General features: G+C 35.6%; 3 protein-coding genes across 3 annotated transcripts in view; all 3 read left to right on the top strand.

Annotated features, from left to right (window-relative positions):
- The first annotated feature begins 288 nt into the window (after positions 1-288).
- LOC105271322 (gamma-interferon-inducible lysosomal thiol reductase) lies at positions 289-4,770 on the top strand. The gene is made up of 5 exons (XM_011312792.1): positions 289-525; positions 1,986-2,150; positions 2,991-3,188; positions 3,257-3,412; positions 4,586-4,770. The coding sequence occupies exons 1-5, from the start codon at positions 481-483 to the stop codon at positions 4,688-4,690; spliced, it is 669 nt and encodes a 222-aa protein (XP_011311094.1). The 5' UTR covers positions 289-480; the 3' UTR covers positions 4,691-4,770.
- A 1,246-nt stretch (positions 4,771-6,016) lies between these two features.
- On the top strand, positions 6,017-17,838 carry LOC105271321 (neprilysin-1). Its single transcript, XM_011312791.1, has 16 exons — positions 6,017-6,124; positions 6,450-6,754; positions 6,895-6,978; positions 7,305-7,519; positions 9,483-9,677; positions 9,769-9,900; positions 10,239-10,380; positions 10,764-10,881; positions 10,955-11,045; positions 11,123-11,299; positions 11,359-11,459; positions 11,526-11,584; positions 12,741-12,792; positions 15,138-15,205; positions 15,456-15,805; positions 17,364-17,838. Exons 1-16 carry the CDS (start codon positions 6,102-6,104, stop codon positions 17,616-17,618), a joined length of 2,367 nt encoding a protein of 788 aa, XP_011311093.1. The 5' UTR covers positions 6,017-6,101; the 3' UTR covers positions 17,619-17,838.
- A 241-nt stretch (positions 17,839-18,079) lies between these two features.
- LOC105271339 (uncharacterized) overlaps positions 18,080-20,470 on the top strand; it is a 7,922-nt gene continuing 5,531 nt past the window's right edge. Inside the window, exon 1 of the mRNA XM_011312818.1 lies at positions 18,080-18,159. Coding sequence (XP_011311120.1) covers positions 18,106-18,159 — 54 coding nt within the window. The 5' untranslated portion in view covers positions 18,080-18,105. The remainder of the gene's footprint in view (positions 18,160-20,470) is intronic.

The raw sequence follows: 20,470 nt of genomic DNA, 5'->3' as shown, positions 1-20,470 counted from the left end.
GCGAAACAATTAATTCAAGATGAAAGCATTAACTAATTTATTTTTTATTCCTTCATTTTAACAAAATTTTTAATGAAATTAAATAATTAAATTCCTCTTATTAGTAATTTTTTTGAGTTATCAGTAAAAAACAGATGTACAATTTTTTATTGTAAAATTTATTATTTTATTATTTCCTTTTTATTATTGTTTAATGTAAAAATAATTGGATTGTAAATTGGAAAATTACTAGGAGTCATATGATTTTAAATTCAATTTAAATTAAATTGGACCGGATGGGAAGAAATAATTCGATCCATTGAACCCAGAAGATCAGTGATAATTGCTATCGCTTTTACTGTGATCTCCCACTCTACTCTGATATCCTCTCGCCCTACTTCAAATACTTTCTTATCCGTTTCGAGAAGAGACACCAGTGACACAGAGTTGAGTCTTCGAGTTGTATTTGTGATTTGAAAAGGAATTATCAGCTCTCGCATAATGATACAGTACGTCGTTTCTGTTTTCTTGGTGCTTTGCGCGTCGGTAAGTCCACAATATTTTTTAACTTTACGTGAGGATAATTTCTGATGCATTTTTGAGGATAACACATTTTATTTGTATTATTTCTAAGATTAATCATTGCAAGAGGTAACTGGCTATTGCCTGAGAGCCTTCAGCCGGTGAATGACATATGATTGTTTATAATATAAATTTTTTGAGCATGATATACCTACATAAAAATAAGTATTTTTCCTATAGTCTTAATCGCTGAGTTTTTACATATTATTTAGTGTGATGAAAATTAGACATAAGTAATAGTGATTTGACGAATTAGAGGTACAGAGGTGTTTTTGTTACTCTAGAATGTGCGCTAGCTCTCCCCAGGAGTTCCATTTTTCGCAGTTCTGTTTTATTTGTTTCAAATCTTCGAGGGGAGAGTGTTGGGGATATTTATAATGCGTTCTGATGTTGAGATGCCGTATTTGACAGAGGTCGAGAATATGGTCAGGTTTGTTTACGGAGAAGTTTGTTGTTAGTGCCTTGAGACTGTCCGCTATTGGTTTGATTTTAGGTGTTGATATGGGAATATGTTTGAGGGGTTGTGGAGCGGGTTGTCTGGGTGCCTTAGTTTGGTCATCTTCCTCAGGGTGGATTTTTCGGCTAGGCTGATCATTTTTTGGGTACCAGGTCTTGCGAATAGAAGTGGATGGGCGTACTCTAGAATTTCACGATAAATTACTTCATATATTTTGGTGATATGATGGATATTCAGGCCTTGGCTCTTGTAGGTGAGACAACGGAATTCCACGCCTCGTGCAATATATTTTTTCTCTACCCGATTAGCGTATGTTTTAGAGTTCAAGTAGTCGCCCATTTCTGCTCCGAGATATCTGTATGTGCACAAATAAAATCTGCTGCCAGATTTTATTTAACGAATAAATGGAGATGAATATTCAATGGGAAAGGTGATTTTAAAAAATTGAAAAATATCTCTTTATGAATTGTAATGGATTATAATTAATTGTAATTGAACAAAAATTTATTGTTTCATGGATTTTTCGTGGGAAATTATTGATTGCTATTTCAAAAATTCCTTGCAAATTGTATGGAGATGTGACTTCTAATAAAATTATTGACTATTACAATTTATTATAATCATAATAGATTATAATAAATTATTATAATTGAACTGAAATCTTCAGTTTCCCGGATTTGTTTTCTCAAATCACAGAATTACTATTCAAAAATTCCATGAAATCTTTTTGTATAAAAAAAATATATTAATTGTTATCATTCATCATAAATATTCTTAATAACCATGATTACAACATAATTGCTCATGATTGACGTGCACTTCAGTTTCCCCTCTGTTTTCCCTTCAGTTTTTCTCTGAGAAATTCCAAATGGTCACTTACCAGAGAATTCCGAAAATGACCACAAGTCAATTGAAATTTCAGTGAAAAATTATAAAGACGGATTGCATAAAATTTTGTTAAATCCAGAGGACTGAGGCCTTTTGCAACTCATCTCCGTGCATCACCGTTGACGTCTATTACGAGTCCCTGTGTCCGGATAGCGTTCGATTTATCGTAAATCAATTGGCGACATCGTACGACGGCTTGAAGGATCACCTGGACATCAACCTCGTACCCTACGGAAAAGCCATTGTAAGTGAAAGAATTTTTAGCATATATTGGAATATGGGTGTAAGCGAACAAATAAAACCGAAGACACAGTGAAATACTTTATCGATTATTCTTTATTAGCACGAGGAAGGCACGTCTTAACTTGAGGACCGTTGTCCAGAGACTAAAAACTATCCTATCTATAAAAGGTGATACACCAAAATTAATTTGGGCGAGAGTAAGATTGGCTAACTTCATGCGTAAGACTTTTCACTCGTAACCCTATTTCTCATTGGTCAATTGGCTATACGTCATCATCAACACCACGGAATCAAACGGTGCGCGGAGCGCGCGTTCGGTCTCGTTTATACTAAGGCCAGCATAAGTTTTTACTTCTCTGGGTACCCCCACTCCACGCAGTTACCACTTGTATACTAAAGTCACCATACGTTTTTACTTCTCTGGGTACCCCCACTCCACGTAGTTACCACTTGTAACCATGTCCCCCACTCCTAAAATCAATGTTAAAACTTATGCTGACTTCAGTATAACCATGTCCCCCACTCCTAAAATCAATGTTAAAACTTATGCTGACTTCAGTATAGAAGGGAAAAACTCTCTCAGGGAAAAGAATAAACCGAAAAACAATTTTATGACTCAAAGGGACACAGTCCTTTGTTTAAATTTCAGCATATGTTTAGGATTAAATCAGTCTCGGGTTCGGAGTACAACTGATCGTAAATTAGTCCCTTAGTAGAGCTGTTTTTCCAGAATGTTTAGGATGGTGTCAAGTAAATTTTGTAGGACAATGAAAGAGCTGTACTCAAATATTCCAACAGCATAACCTATCAAATCAATTCACCTTTTCATTCAATCCTTCAGCACCGACGGGACGAAAATGGAAAATGGCTCTTCAGCTGTCAACACGGAGCCGCTGAATGCCGAGGAAATAAAGCACAAGCCTGTGCTCTCAATTCAATCCTCAACTCATCCGACAACTTCGACAATAAACAATCTCTTGCAATAAGTTTAGTTGAATGCGTAATGAGCAGCAGTAATGCCGCGACAGCAGTTCCCCGGGTACAAGTCAAAATAAAAATCTAAATCGGATGTGACATTCAAAATAATTGAGTACTTTTTTAATTTAGTGCACTGTGAACGTGGGATTGAACCCTGACATGAGGAAAACCATAAATGACTGCGTGGAATCGACTGATGGAGATCGTCTTCTTGTAGCTCATGGAGATAAAACACATTCTCTCAATCCACCCCTGACATTCGTCCCCACTATTGTCCTTGATAACGTGAGTGTCTCTGTTTTGGCTTCTGAATGAAAACATTATTTTGATCGATTGTTTAATTCTCTCATTTTCATTGTGAATGGTCTTGGAAGTTGCAGGGAGAAAAACTTGAATCAAGTATATTTTATAGTCGATTCTGGGATATTCGATTTTTAATTGTAATATCGATGAGAAATTAATTTTTTGTTGGGGATATCATATAGACCGATTTATGCAGTTTCTTTCAAATCTTGGGAGCATGATATTTCTTCTTATTCTTCTTTTGAAAGTTGAAACATGAAAATGAAGTTCGCCCAAATCGAAATATCTCGAAACGTGTAGGACTAATTTCTCATTGGTTAACTCGAACCGCCAAATTCGAATTCGGCGCACGGAGTGCGCAGTAGGTCTCGTCCTTATAATGTGAGTTCAAACACAAAAATGAAGTTCGCCCGAGTCGAAATATCTCGAAACGCGTAGGACTAATTCCTAATTGGTCAACCCGAACCGCAAAATTCAAATTCGGTGCACGGAGTGCGCAGTAGGTCTCGTCCTTATTATGAGAGTTGAAACATAAAAATGAAGTTCGCCCGAATCGAAATATCTCGATACGCGTAGGACTAATTCTTCATTGGTCAACTCGAACCGCCAAATTCAAATTCGGCGCACGGAGTGCGCGATAGGTCCCGTAACAATAAAAATGGAGAGAGTGACTTGGAATTTGGTGTCCTTCTAGCTTTTATAGGACGAAATCGTCCGCGCATTTCATATGCACATTTGTTTGAAATTATAAAGACTTTTCGGATTAGTTTACCTTTTATTTTTATCATTTCTGGTTCAAAAGAAATTCGCTGCTAAATATTGCAAGAAAATTGTCAATTTTCATAAAAAGTGTTAACGACTGATAATCTCTTCATAGAACAATACGATATTTAAAAGATCAAAATTTGCTCGGCACGGGCATTCATTCGAAATCTTTGAGTGTCCCAGGACGTAGTAGTTTCGTCTTACATAGTAGACAAGAAATTCGTATAGCGTTCCATCTTACGATTTTACACTTGATCATATTCGAGATATTTCAAGATCCATTCCTTTGTTATTTTTATATTAGGATGGATAATTATAGGGTGAAGCAATCGATCCTGCGGTTCGCCATGTATTTCATTTGTTATAAAAATCCATTTTGTCAAATTTCAGGTGTATTCTTCTGCAAACCAGAACGCAGCTCTCGTCAACTTCAAAAAACTCATCTGCGGTCAAATCCCAGCTGGAGCAAAACCAGCCGTTTGCAGATATTATTAGATTAATCGAATATTTTATTTAAATTGTCCTTTGATTTGATTTCAATTCAAATCCCCCAAATCTATAAATTAATTGACATCTAGACGATGTTATTTTTCCTGTTCCATTCATTAAAATAAATTGACTCAAAAAACATATTGAAATGATTAATAAACAAAATTTATAGAAAATAGAAACAAAACAAATCGCTGACATTTAACAATTACCAATTAATAATTCCTGTATTGAAATAGTATTTTTCACGCCTAGGACGGAAAAAGGGAATCTGACGAATTCGACTTTATAGTCCGAGTCGGAAACGAGGATTATAACGCGCATGAGTCAGAATCACTTTTTTCGCCGTGGCTATGATGCTATTTTATGTCATTGTGGCCGCAATGACAAAGACAATTAAATAGGAGTTCAGAAATTTTTGTGAATGATTAGAATTTTTATTAATAAGAGGTAAAATTTCTTACAATTTAACTACAAAATAAGAAAAATTGGAGAATAATAAATTATAATATAAAATATGAGAATATAAATGAAATATTCAGCTGTTTTTGCCTTTCATTTCCCAAAATGCATGAACTAATTAATTAACTAATCCCTAAAATTAAACTCTCTTTTTCTTCACAATCAATTTGTCTAAAATAAATTGGATCATTAAAAAAATCGAAAAGATTGATAAACTGAATTTATTAAAATATAAACAAAATAAAACCGACGTGCGGTGGCAGTGCGGTTAGAGCGTAGGGGGTTGGCACATGAGATTCGTGGGTTCGATTCCCAGTCGGGGAAATGCCAGGGATTTTTTAGAGATAGAATTCGCTCTAACTTGCACAGGTTTCATCGTACGTGCGGTAGTCTCGAAAGAGACGACTGTACCTGGCCAAGGTTTTTTCCCATGAGGTTTTCCCTTCGGCCCTCGGTGTAATTGCGGTACAGGGGGAACTGGGGATGGGAAATGTAAAAGCCCGAAAGGGTATACATATATGGACAAGTTTAGTTTTTTAGTTTATAAAGAAAATAAATTGCTAACATTACATGCACAATTACGAATCGATAATTCCTGTATTGAAATGATAATTAAAGATGAGTTCATGAATTCATGGAATCATTTGAATTTTTCACAATAAGAGATGAAAATTTTTTGATAATTTTAATAAAAAATAGGGAAATACAAGGGAATAGTTAATTGTAATATAAAATGTGAGAATGTAATCTCGCTATTGCATAGAATAATGATAAAGTACAAGTGATATCTCATCCTGCCAGAAACGATGGAAGTGTCGATGGGGATATTACGTATTGGATAGATTATTAAAAATATATTGAAGGCCGAGGCCTTCCGGTCCCACAGTTACTTAAGGCAAAAATTCTCTGCGCAAATTGTTAATTAGTTGAAGTCCCTTGACCATTCCATATTCCAATGGCGGGAGTGAAGGAATTATTGTAAATAAATAAACGAGACAATTTTTCAATTCATAGCGAAGTGTAAAACAAAAATGTTAAGTTTCTCACAAATATCTCTAAAACAATGGGAGATACCGAAATCATTGTAATGACCTTTTTTGTACCTCTCGATTTTCTCTACAAGAAAGGTTCGGACAAGAATTTCATTATCTCTCTTACTTTCGTAGATATTTCCGAAAGAATAATTACTGAAGAGTTAAGCAAAAATTTTATCGAGGAGTTGGCATTTTTTTTTAACACCAGGCTAGGGATTCTTTTTGCCTAGTGGAGATTTGTCATAATTGCCTCGCAATTTGTTCATCAGGATAGTCCTGGCGATTTTGTCATCAGTTTCATCAAGACATCGCCGGAAATTTCCAAGGCCATGGCTGGAAGATCCAGAAGAGAACGAAATTCCTGGAGCCTCAGGAGGTGAAGTCTGCGACTCAAACGATTGCCGACAGATCTCATCTCTATTTTCGGAGAGCATGAACCTTTCTGCTGATCCTTGCAAGAACTTCTATGAATTCTCCTGCGGAAATTGGGTTGCGAAAAAAAAAATTCCACCGTATGAACCCAGTTGGAGTCACTACAGAGTTTTTTATTACACTCTCCAGCAGCGGATCCGAGGTAAAATCCTTGCAAACCAATCGACAATCCCTCAAATTAATAGAAATCAGTAATTAGTCATTGAGATAATTAATGCATCAAGGAATTCCTGAAAAAGAAAATAAATAAATTGAAAAATTTTAAATAAATGAATTATTCAGATACACTGCAGTCAGAGCCTAGTCCAGAGGATATTCTTCCGGTTCGACAAGCAAAAAAATGGTTTAGATCTTGCATGGATTCAGGTAATTACTAAATTTCCTAAATTATTCTTAATTAATTGTCCCGAGTAATTAGATTGCATTAAGCCCAAATTGGTAATTCATTTCGCAAAAGAGTGGTGATTCTTCCCGAAATTTCTCGGAATCTATGGGATATATCGAAATAGTTGAAATAACCTTTTTCCTAGAATTTTTTATGTCCTACAAAAAAGGTTCCGATGATAATTTTCGTATCTCCCATGGATCCGGAGAAATTTCCGATTGAAGAAGGGAATTCGCGGGGTTAATAAGTGGAGTTTATTAATGAGTTTGATTTTTATTTAATTGATTAATTGATTGAAAAAAAACAGAGACTCGGGAGGCGAGAGGAATACGACCTCTGGAATCCATCATCATGCAAAATGGGGGATGGCCAATGATCATGGATGCTGAGGAATGGAATGACGATGATCTTTCCTGGCAAGAAATAGAGGCGAATTACGCGCGTTTGATGGGAGAATTCACTTTTTACGACATAATACCGTCCAGACAAATGAGGGATGATGATTCCCAAGGGAAAATCCTAGTGAGTATTTCCCTCGACTATACTTTCATTGCCATATAAATTATCTGAATTATTCAGTTATTTAATTAATTATTCTATTGATTAAAAATACACCGTTAGTCATTTTTTCTGTGATTCCCATTTTCTTGTTGCTATTTTGGATCACGTATTCGATGATTACGTCATGAAAATGAAATGCGGGAGTATTTGGGAGGATAATTAACATTATTATGGATTTTTTTTTAACGGAGTTGCTATTTTTTTTAACGTTACACGCGAAATTCGATATATTATCTGCGATGGCTCTTGATCAAATCGAGAGAATTGGAAAATTCGGGAAATGTAAATGAACAATACCACCATTTCCAAAAGTTTCCTGATGTGTAGTTTACAACCTACACTGAGAGAAATATTCAATAAAAATTACGTGTATTTTCCGTAATTCTGGAGCGAAATGTGGTTGGCGGAAATTTTACGGAACTGCCACGTAATTTTTATCTAAAGTCACGGAATTTTTTCGCGGTGTTCCGTAATTTTTATCTGAATTATCGGTGAAAAATAGAGATACCGTCACTTAAATTTTTCGAATCAACTCCGTAATCGGTAAGTGAACTGAAAGTTCCGTAATTTTTACTAAATATTTCTCTCCGTGTAGGTTTCACGTATGAACTTACCAACTTCATGTCGCTTTATCTTCTATGATGAATGATTTGTAGATGTACGCGACTTCTCACCCCTCCCTTCTAAAGATATGGATTTATAAATTTATAATCCTAATCATGAAAGTAGAAACACAACAATGAAGTTCGTCAGAATCGAAATATCTCGAAACGCGCGTAGGACTAATTTCTTATTGGTCGAGTCGAACCGCCAAAATCAAATTCGGCGCACGGAATGCGCAGTAGGTCTCGTCCTTATTATGAAAGTATAGAAACACAAAAATGGAGTTCGTCAGAGTCAAAATATCTCGAAACGCGTAGGGCTAATTTCTTATAGGTCGAGTCGAACCGCCAAATTCGAATTCGGCGCACGGAATGCGCAGTAGGTCTCGTCCTTATTATGAAAGTAGAAACACAAAAATGAAGTTGGCCTGAGTCGAAATATCTCGAAACGCGTAGGATTCATTCCTCATTGGTCAACTCGAACCGCCGAATTCAAACTCGGCACATGGAGTGCGCCGCAGGCCCCATATTAATAATATGACTGGAGATGTATAATTTTTATAAATGTTAAAAATTCATAAATTCATTTTGAAAATTAATCGTTGTTATCACGTGTTTATCAACTATCAGATACTCACACTGGTGATTGATACACACGTGAAAACTCAACAATTAATTTTCTAAATTCACTTTTTTTTCGAATCACTTTTCAATCGTAAACTTCCGCCAAAAAAGTATTAGAGTTCTTTGTTTGGAAGGTAATGGTGAACACTATAGGAATCAGTACAGCTTCCAAGGCCCAATATTGAGGGCCTTATTCTCCCCATTACCGACATTCGGTTTTCAGCCTAAAGACCAGTAAAATAATGGGACCTTTGTAGGTTCGTCCCAGAGTCTCTGGGACCTTTGTTTAATTAGTCGAGTTTCGAAGCTCGAAGTGTGTGGATGTCTTCCTAGCAATAATTTGTGATAAAGAAAAATTTCTACTGAACTACAATAATTTTCATTAAAAATATTACTCATTTCTCACCGACGGTAGTGGCCGTGCGGTTAGAGTGCTGGACTAGCATGCCAAGGATCCGGGTTCGATCCCGGGCACCGGCGGTCAAAAATATATAGCGCTGATCTCACGGTTTCACTGCCGAGCGGGAGTCCTGTCAAAAAGGACGACTGTACCAGGGCAGGTTTTTCCCTCAGATGAGGTTTTCCCTCCCTTTCAGCAAATGCGGTACTGGGGGTTGGGGGGTGGGAAGGGAACAAATCGGAAAAACCCGAAAGGGTATACGAGTGAAAGAAAATATACTCATTTCTCATAATTTCAGATTGCAACTCCTGATATACCACTGATGAAAAATATCCCCGTAGAAAACCGGAATTATACAGCAGGCGCTATTTATGAACAAACCCTTCGAAGTGTCGTGCAATTGTTCATCGATCACACGAAAGCTGACGTTTCAGAGGAGCAGTTGGAAAATGACATCACCAATCTCTTAAAATTCGAGAAGTCAATCTCTGAGGTACATAATTCTCGCCGAATGGATGCTCATAAATTCATTAAGATTCATCAATAAATTCGTTCAATAAAATCTGAATTATATTTCCTCTCAGGCATTCAAGGGTAAACCCTGGAAATCAAAAGACACGGCGGGTGAGGAGGATCTAGATGATGACTCTTCCCTCGATTCTCTTGTCGAATGGTGGAATGCAAGAGCTAAATCAATGAAAGAACCCGAAGCTCAGGTAGTAATTTCATCAATTAATTCATGAATTATTGTAAATTAAATTATATCGCCAACAATTTAATTGGATGATTCAATCTTTCATTTATTGTTAACAATTAAACTTTAGTTAAAGACTCGATATAATGTAAGCTAGGTTGTTAATGTCCAATGTTGCTTGCTCGAGACTTCATTAAAGAGTCTGAGTGGTCACCAGTTCGTCCAGGGTGTGAGGTCAGCCCCACAGATAAGGCCCTTTTTCTCTGTGGGGCTGATCCACGTGTGGGGCTGTTTCGGTCATAAGTCTTCCCATTATTATCCATATATTTATATTTATATTTATATATTTATATTCATTAGATCGACTGGAGAAGTGTTATTCAACAATTCTTTGATATCACTAATACGAAAATTAATGGCGACGTAACAATTTCGATAAGTGAAAAACGATATTTCCTTTTGCTGCGGAGAATATTACGATCCACGGATAAAAGAACAATAGGTAATAAAATAAAAATTTATTTATCATTTATTTATTGTAACCTTAATTGATTTGTAATAGAAAAAATTAAAAATCGTATTCAAACTTTTTTCTGTCATAAGGGATCCCCTTAAATATTTAGTAATAATAATTATCATGCAAATAGTAGTTATTATAATTATTAAAAATTGGAGAATCCCTGATAATGACAAAAAACTAGAATTACTTTAAATAATTTAAAATAATACTTTTAAAAAATAGGGATTATTTGACGAAAATTAGGAATAGAACAGAATTCTTTCAATTTTTCAAAATAATTTATCAGTTATTGAAGTTTTTGAACTGTCAATTTCCAAAATTTGGGAACGACTCAATGGAAATTAAAAATATTTTTATTTTTACAGTTAACTACATCCACTGGAAATTCGTGAGTCGCTACATGGGGTACACAACAAAAAAACTAGAGGAAATAATTTTCAATTTGGCTAAAAATGAAATCGGAATTACTGCAAGGCCTCCAAAGTATGTTCCTCTATTTTTTAAAATTACAATTGAGATTCTCGATTTCTGTGAATTGAATGGAATTGGGTTGCAGATGGTTCGAGTGTGTGGAGAAAATGGAAATGACGAACGCAGCAGCATATGCTTTTGTGAATAAATATTATCAAGAGAAAACGGCAAAAGCTGTAAATATTCCATTTATACCAATATTTATTTATACCATCACTCGATACAACTATTTATAATTGTTATCAACCCTCAGGCAACCGAAATGATGAAAAATATAAAAGCAGAGCTGAAGCATCAAATAAAGAGCGCGGAATGGTTGACTCCAGAGGCAAGAGAATCTGCACTAGAAAAACTCGAGAATATGAAGACTCTGATGGGATTTCCGGATTGGTACAAAAATACAACAGCTGTTGTTAATTACTACAAGGGGGTGAGTTAGCAATTAGTGTTGCTCTGGGAAAATTGTTAATGATAATTAATTACCTGCAGCTGACAATCGGCAATGAGCTCTTAGACAACGTTTTGAGCTACGACAGGTACGAGAAAAAATTGGCGATCCGCAAATTTCTAGGGTATAAAGATCCAGACACGTGAGTAAAATTATTAAAATCATATTTTACTCGATTTTTAGAATTGAGTGATTGATTTTTTTGCAGCTGGCATCTAAATGCCCTCGCCCTCAACGCTGTGTACCGATTTGATATAAATACTTTGGGTAAATATATTTACTATAGTAATTGTTTAAATAATTTTGAGATTTGGTTATTTAATTTATTTTTTTATATGAGACCGAGGAATCTATTGGGATTATATTGAATCCAAAGATTTTTTGAAGGTGAAAGAACGATTTGAGATTTTAGCTGGATTCGATCAACTTTTTTGGAAAGGGGAAGCAATACCAACTAAATTTTTGATAAAATTTATTCGATACCTTGACTAGCCACTAACCAACAAATCGGGCGCAACTAGTTGAAGATGGAGACCAGATCATACATGATCTTTGTGGTGTTCATAGCAGCTGCATCCCCCTGGTGACCCTGGGTAGCCCTGAACGCTGTGGTATCGTTCTTTGTTATGAAAGTACAATCACAAAAATGAAGTTCTAGGACTAATTTCTCATTAGTCAACTCGAACCGCCGATTTCAAATCCGGCGCACGGAGTGCGCGATAGGTATCGTCCTTATTATGAAAGTAGAAAGACAAAAATGAAGTTCGCCCGAGTCGAAGTATCTCGGAACGCGTAGGACTAATTCCTCATTGGTCAACTCGAACCGTCAAATTCAAATCCGGCGCACGGAGTGCACGGATGTTCTTCGCCCATATATAGCCACAATTCAAATGTTTTAGATTTTTTGGCAAATTATTGATCAGATTAATGTATAATCGACAATTAACCGACGGTAGTGGCCGTGCGGTTAGAGTGCTAGACTAGCATGCCAACGATCCGGGTTCGATCCCGGGCACCGGCGGTCAAAATTTATAGTGCTCTAATCTCACAGTTTCACTGTCGACCGGTAGTCCTGTCAAAAGGACGACTGTACCAGGGCAGGTTTTTCCCCTCGAATGAGGTTTTTCCCTCCCTCCGGCAAATGCGGTACAGGAGGTTGGGAGGTGGGAAGGGAACAAATCGTAAAGACCCGAAAGGGTATACGAGAGGAAAAGTATAATCGACAATTGCCCGAGGTTATCTGGTAGAAGAAATTTAACCATATGCTATATGCGTATGGTTAAATATCGGTTTTTCGCGTTTTAGAACATTCTATAGATAAATTGTAATTGAAATTACAATTTATCAATTCGGAAGCAAAAATAGAACGTTTTTGTTTAATTGAATATTTCACATTTATTATTATTTGCTTTTTATTCCGTAGATGTACCGGCAGCTGATTTTCAACCTCCGATTTTCGGTCACAACGTACCCGAGTGAGTAATCATATCAAGAAATTTAATTGAATAATTTGTACTGTTATCTTCAAAAAAAGGCGACACAAAAAATGGAATATCTCATATCTTAATTTTTTATTGAGTTGTCGTGCGCACAATTTTTTTAACGAAATAACGGATAAGCGGCAATATTTCCAAAATATTGTGTTGTCCCCTCAGTGGGGGATCCTTATTATGCAAGTAAAAACACAAAAATGAAGTTCGCCCGAGTCGAAATATCTCGTAACGCGTAGGACTAATTCCTCATTGGGTAATTCGAACCGCCAAATTCAAATTCGACGCATGAAGTGCGCAGTAGATCTTGTCCTTAATATGAAATTAGAACCACAAAAACAATTTCGCCCGAATCGAAATACCTCGAACCGTGTAGGCCCAAAATGACAAAAACTGTTTTTGTAAAAAAAAACTGAGCCAAGTAAAAGTTTCGCTCAATTGATTCCGTAAGAAACTCGTATTTTGCCAAAATATGGCGTTCCTAGAAATAAAAAAAAAACTCGGAAAATGTAGATGAAAACACCAAGAATAGTGCTACGACTCGATTAGAAGGATTCAATAATGAAAATAAAAAAATCAGTAGAGGAAGGACCAACTTGGCGCGGTTTTTCCCAAGAACTAGAGTTAGAGCCAAAGATTATCTTCGGTCCCTTTTAATTATGACCCAAATTTCATTTTAGCATTATCCTGTAAATAAAACCACAGCAAGTAAATAAGTAATCCCACCAATAGTTTATAGATATTTAACTATAAAAGTTTATTACCTTCACTATGTGATCTAAGCGATTACAATGATTACGACTAACACACGTCGGAACTCGGTTTGAATCTGCCCTCTACATTCACTCAAATCACATCACATCTTAAATTACATTTATTGCATACCCAAGCAATAGATGCAAAAAAATATAACTTTCTTGCGTTTTGTCATTATTCAATGCCTCACAAAGTTTCGTAATGGTGCGATGACTTTCACGCATTTTTGCCACAGTTTCGTGATTCTTTCCAAAAATTTAGAAAAAACACGGATAAATGTTCGCATCACTTTGAAAATTTGTGACTCATTGAATAATGGCAAAAAGCAAAAACGTTATATTTTTTCACGTTTATCCGATAGTCACTTTGCTAGAACAATGAAAAACCATCAATTTTGGCTACATATGGGTGTCTTCTTTAAATATTTAATTATTTATATGTCATTACTTGGTCAAGATAATCCAGTTGCGCTGATAATGCTGTATGTCCACATATTCAACAATAACGCAATTGATCAAATCTGTATTATGAGATGGTTGATCTAGAAGGAGTCCATCAAGATGAATATTTTCGAAAAAAAATTGAATTCCTGTCATTATTGATGCGGCAATGAAGAAGAGCGAAATTTAAACAAATGGTTATATATCAGGAACGACTGGAACGTTCGAGCTGAAACAATAAATGCAGTGAAATGAACTGAGACTCATTCAAAGTAATCATAAGCTAACATTTTTAATGTTTATCTGTCAATTTCAAAAGTATTTATATTGAATTTTCTAAAAGTTAATGATGGAAAATCTAAATCTCCACACACATATTTACAGATAGCACCTTAAGGTTGTTGTCGCGTAGAATTTTTTTTCGACAATTTTCGTTAAAAATTTTATGGTGAATAGTTTGAAAAATTAGCAACAAAATGAGCCTTTTTCGTTTGCAATTGACCGTTTTGAACTTGAGATATAAATTTTTGAAATTCGAGTGATTTAACACGTGTTTAAATGGAGTTTTGCCGATTAGAATTTTTTAAAAATCAACGGCTCGACAGTTTCAGAAATAAAAAAAAACGTGGAATATACATCGTGGGAGGAAATACAGAAAAAAAAATCAAATCGATTGACCGTTTGGTTTACGGAATATAATTATCGGAAATTCATAAATTTATATAATTGAAAATAGTTAATATGGAAAATATATAGTTATGCTTTAGCTATCCATGCACAATGCAATCAATCAAGTGAGACTATATACCGCTAAAAGATTGTGTTCTAAACTGGCCCGTTTTACAGCGGATAAACTTTTTACAGAGACTGTCGCGCGACAACCACCTTAAAAGCATAATTTCGTCACATTTCATAACATTCCGAATGATTCGCAATCAAAATTTGAAAATCGAAAGATCAACTAAAGACAATTCTTTCTATGGGAAGTAAAAACATGTTCTAGTGAAGTTTTGGTAGAAGTCGATTTAAAGATTCTGAGTGTTTTTACATTGGAATTTTCAAATTGCTCATTCCTTTTTGGATATATTATTTCAGTTATTTGTGCCAGTCTCAAGACGATTTGAATCTTTTCAGTTACGTGAATTACGGGATTGCTGGAGGTGTTGTTGGACACGAGATGGGTCACGGTTTTGACGACACGGGTAAGCACTTCAGGGTTTGAAATAAAATATTTTTTCCATTCTTCTTCCGAATGGAGTTTTTTCCTAAATTAAATTCTTCTCTCTTCTGACAATTGATTCCATCACGTCTCACCCTCTGAATAAAAACAGAACTTTAAGAATCATGAAAAGAACAAAAATAAAAAAGAAAATTTTGAGTCTAATCCTTAATCCTTTGAACTCTGTTTTTCATTCTCCAGAATTCTCATTCCATTTTTAAAAATTACTCCAGGAGTCAAGAAGGCAGCGAATGCCAAAGAGCCGCTGCTAGATGAAGCGATGTTGAAGATGTACTTCCAGAGAGCTCAATGCATCGTCGATCAGTACGATAACTATTACAAAGGGCAGACACTCCCTCCGGTGGTGCAATTTCATTTAAAAAGGGAAAATAAACTTTTATCAGGGGAACCTTCAATGAGTTGGCTGACCCTAGGTGAAAATATAGCAGACATCACAGGTCTTCAATCTGTCGTTAATGCCTACAAGAAAATGAGAATGATTAAAAAACCAAATGGAGAGCTTAAACTCCCTGGGTTTGAAAAATTCACTGACGAGCAGATGTTCTTCATATCTCTTGGAGGGGTTTGTATTTATTATTTTAAAAATTCCACTTCTCATGATTCATTCTGCAATCATAGAAAATAAATTCAGCTAACAACGGGAAAGAATAGGTCCCTCAACAAATTGGTAGCTCTGCTGATGCCTCAAGTGTTCCCTATGATTTTTTTAATAATAAACTCTAATATAATTATTGGTTGATGCTAGACTATTCTTTTTACGGAAAAAGTCATCTATTTCACAACATATATTTAGATTGCCGAAAAAATAGAATCCTTTCACCACTGGAACCCATCCTATTCTAAAAGGAACACGCTTGACACAATCGATTATCTCGAAAATCTCGAAATCATGAAGCCATGCTTCCTTATTGGTCCGCCTAAAGTAGCGCGAGATTACAAAGTCGTAACTCTCTTACTGAAATCGTTTCATACCGGCGCACTATACCGATATGAGTCGAACGTCGAACGTTGAGGCAGACCCGGGTTAGGTAGATGACTAGAGAAGCAAGACCAGACACTGAGAAAAGAAAATTCATTAGCCAATAATATTTACCAACCACAAGCTAATATATTTGGCATTAGCAAATTCTATGGAGTATTTACGCAACGATTGCCAGATTTAATGGTGGGAAGAAAATATTTTTATTATAAATGTCCAGTACTTCCTCTCCGCCCCCTCCCTCTTAGAAATTGACCTTGACTTCCACTTGAGTCGATAGTTTTTCACCCTCTGGTTCTAAATCTGCGAACCGTTTTTAGGCGAAACAAATAGTTTCCTTCATACGTTGAAATTTATATACCGCTCTTTGCATTACCCAGGGCCACGACGAGGACGTAGCGGTTATTGGCCCCAACGACAACACATGTCGGTGCGTTTAAAGACCAGGGACAACCCAAAGAGTAATAATATTGTTTGCTCACACAGAAGCAGTGCCATTCACCAAGGAGACTCTTAATCACCTTTTGCGTTAACTTAGACGATTGATATCGGTGTAAACACGCGGCTGTCCTTCCTGCAGCGATTTTGTAATTAAATTAAGAATTTGAAATGTTTGTTGATATTTGTATCAGCATATCTGAAAATAGACTCCTGGCGAAGGGCATATTCTAGAGTCTAGACTCAGTTTGGTGTTACGCTGTGATTATCGTCTCTTAGTATCAAGTCCAATCCTTCATGTAAACATGGGGATTAGCTCAATTTTAGTTTTATAATTATTGGGGGAACTATTCCAGACACTTATTATTCAGAAAATCATACAGAACACTTCAAGCATCAATAGAGCTTCCAATTTGTTGAGGGATATATTCTTTCGGACTACCATTGTGCTATTTATTCCATGAATGGTCAATTAAATTTAATCACGAAAAGTAACTGTTCATTTATAATTACTGAAATAATGATTTCTTTCGTTTATTCATAAATAAAAATCGAAGAGGGAAATTTAATGAATGAATTGTGCATAAAAATTGAATGAATCATCAATAATTTTCTGTGATTTTGAGTTATAAATTAATTATGGGAATTGTTATTTTTTTAATTGACAATTGACAATTATTTTTGTGATTTGAATTGTTTTCAGACATATTGCGACGTATCAACTCCGCAATTCGACAAACTGAAGGCAGAGGCTTTCGATACCCATAGTCCAGCGGAATTCCGAGTGATCGGAAGTGTCTCTAATACTCAGGAATTCGCAAATGTCTTCAATTGCCCCAAAGGAAGTCCCATGAATCCTGAAAATAAATGCACCATTTGGCTGAAGCCTGGAGTTGCGCCAAAACTGAAATCAAAACGTTCCTCGAGACATCATTGGTTTGACAACAGGAACTTCTGAATATTTCCCAGACTGTAAAAAAATCAACGCCCAAAAATTCGGAATGAATTCCTGAATTCTGTCTGATTATCCCATAAAAATTGAATGAATTCATAGAAATTTCAGTCAATAGTAAATTTGAGAATTGTTTCTGAATTCTATCGATTGACATTTTTTCTAAACCTATCATAATCACGAGATATAATAAATACTACCGACTAAATAAACACTTGATTGAGCACATGGAATTAATTATTCACCCCGTCCCTGTCCTCGGGGGAAATTAAAATTCGTCGCATAACGGAATTAATCCACAAAACTGTTGACGATTCGGTTTTTTTTTTTCATCAAAACATGAAAAATATTATCGAAACCGTTAACTGGACTCTACCCACTCTTCTACGAATTGTCCCCAGTTTTTTCCACGCGTTTTAGTATAAAATCGGAAGACCTCCAACGAGAGTTCAGTCCTCTTTTTTTCTCCGTGATCCAAAAGTAATGAAAAACAATGTTGTATCTCATTAATATAATTATAATCTCTGCCCTCGCGGTTTTAACACCGGTAAGTGACTCTGCATTAAATTTTTGTGGTGACCACTCTAAATACCGCAGCGATAAAATATTACATCACGATATTACAGTTTTTAATCTTATGATGAAAAATATTATTAATAATATTTCACCGTCAACCAATGGCATTAGCCTAATTGTTCAGGTATAATATAGTCTCTAATGATATAGACTTTGACTCTTTGTTATAACTTAAACGGTCTTGATATATCAGGATGTGTAATCAACCTTTCGGCCATTTTACGCCCTGCTTAGCGCATCCGTCTAGTCGATGGTGTCGATGATCTGTGACCTACGGGCTAACTCGTAGAGCCCATCGATCCCGTCCCTATCGACGTGTAATTCTTGCATGCATGGGGTCCCGAGGATTTTCCATCGAATTTCGTCTAGACCACTGTATCTTAGAATGAGATGTTCAGGATCTTCCTCCGTCAACCCAATGATATAGAGTAATTATAATAAATATAAACATAGTACAGAGGAAATTAATTCCTCATATTTTTCAAACTAGTTCTTACTATTGTTTATACTATGAAGAGATCGTTGACCGGAATTAAAAAAAGATTAAAAAACAAAGTGATTAAGGCGTCAGAGTGATGTGCGGAGAGTAATGAGTTCGACCCTCACTGGTACCAATTTTTAACGTTTTTAATTTTTTGGTTTCATTCTCGAGTACTCGGTAAAGAGATGTGACTGTATCTGACCAAAGATTTTTTTCCTCTAGTGAAATTTTACTTTGGCAGATATAGGAATGCAATACAGGGGATGGAGAAGTGGGATGGGTGGGACTCGTAAAAATTATACAGTGAGAAAAAAAATGTCTTAACATTATTAATATTAATGTAGTAATATCAGATTAACGTCATTTATATATTCATGATCAAATTTTAAGTGGCACAGAATACAAATCAGAGATGAATGATGTATTACAGTCTTCGGTTTTTGTTTTATATGTAGTCTCTTGTCCTTGCATAGTCTCTCTCTTTCCCTCAAGTGAAAGTACATAAACATTCTTTCCAATTATTCAATATGTATAAATAATAGAAATTCTGAAAATCACAAAAAAAAATAATTGTAGCAGGAATTACATCATTTACGTGCAAAGAAAAAAATTAAAAAGTAAAATAAAATTCAAAAAATAAATAGAGTGGATTGTTTCTGGATTTTGAGTATGAAACGGACAATTTCTTGCGCCAAGTCCAAAGTATTTGATGTAATTTAAAATCGAATTAGATGAAACCGATCTAGATACTCAACTCTAGGATGTTTTTTCTCAGTGTTCCGTAAAGATATCACACATTCAATCATAATTCAAAGGTTTATTTATTTTTTATATTGTCCTACCGCAATATTTTTATTTTTATAGTGATAACTTTTATCGATTATTTAAAGAATATTATTTAATAAGTCAAATATAATAAAAATATGATTCAAGCTTCATAAATTATGCGATAAGAATATACCGACAATATATAAACGATGATGTGTGAGGGGGGGGGGGGGGGGGGGGGGGGGGGGGGTGGGGGGGGGGGGGGGTCGAGGGAGTGTGTTCGGAGGTCAAGGCCCAAAAGTCTAATTGTCCTCTGACTCTCTACTCACTCTGTGGGGTCCTTGTTTTGGGCCTGACGTACTAGGGGGTGTTTCACACCATCGGCTCTTCCCATCATGCCTCGGTCTTCCCGTGTCTCCGATTCAACGAACAGTTTTCCCCCTTTATTTTAGACATTTTTTCGTTTTATGATATTTTTAAATGGGTCCTAGGCGTTATTTCCCTAAACAAAAATCTTCCAGAAAAATCTCACCAAAAATCTCCCAAAAATTTATTTATTTTGATTAAAATTTTCGGTTAAACGAAATTGGATAATAGAAATGTCGATATTTTTATTCCATTATGAACCCGAATATTGTGTATTCGCAATGCAAAAGTCAGACCACAAGAAATAATGAATTCATGAAGAAATAGACCACAGAAAAAAAAAATAATTTTCCTATTGTCTTACTATAAAAAGGACAGTCCTCTTATCCTATCTTCCTGTCATAAAAACGACAAACATCGAGACTATCGATATCTCGAAACTCTATCACACTTATTCCTCATTGGTTCAGTCATCTGACGCGGCTAATTTGAATTCAGAACTCATTTAATTTTTAAATTTTCAATTATGGTTTTTGTAATTAGAACGCGCTATAGGGCGCGTTTGTTTCCGTTCTAGTACAAAAAGGACAAGCATCGAGACTATCGATATCTCGAAACTCTATCACACTTATTCCTCATTGGTTCACTCCTCTGAGGCGGTTAATTT

This window comes from Fopius arisanus, unplaced genomic scaffold (genome assembly GCF_000806365.1).
Source record: "Fopius arisanus strain USDA-PBARC FA_bdor unplaced genomic scaffold, ASM80636v1 scaffold00107, whole genome shotgun sequence".
Classification (NCBI taxonomy): domain Eukaryota; kingdom Metazoa; phylum Arthropoda; class Insecta; order Hymenoptera; family Braconidae; genus Fopius; species Fopius arisanus.
This window is presented reverse-complemented; position numbering and strand designations above follow the sequence as displayed.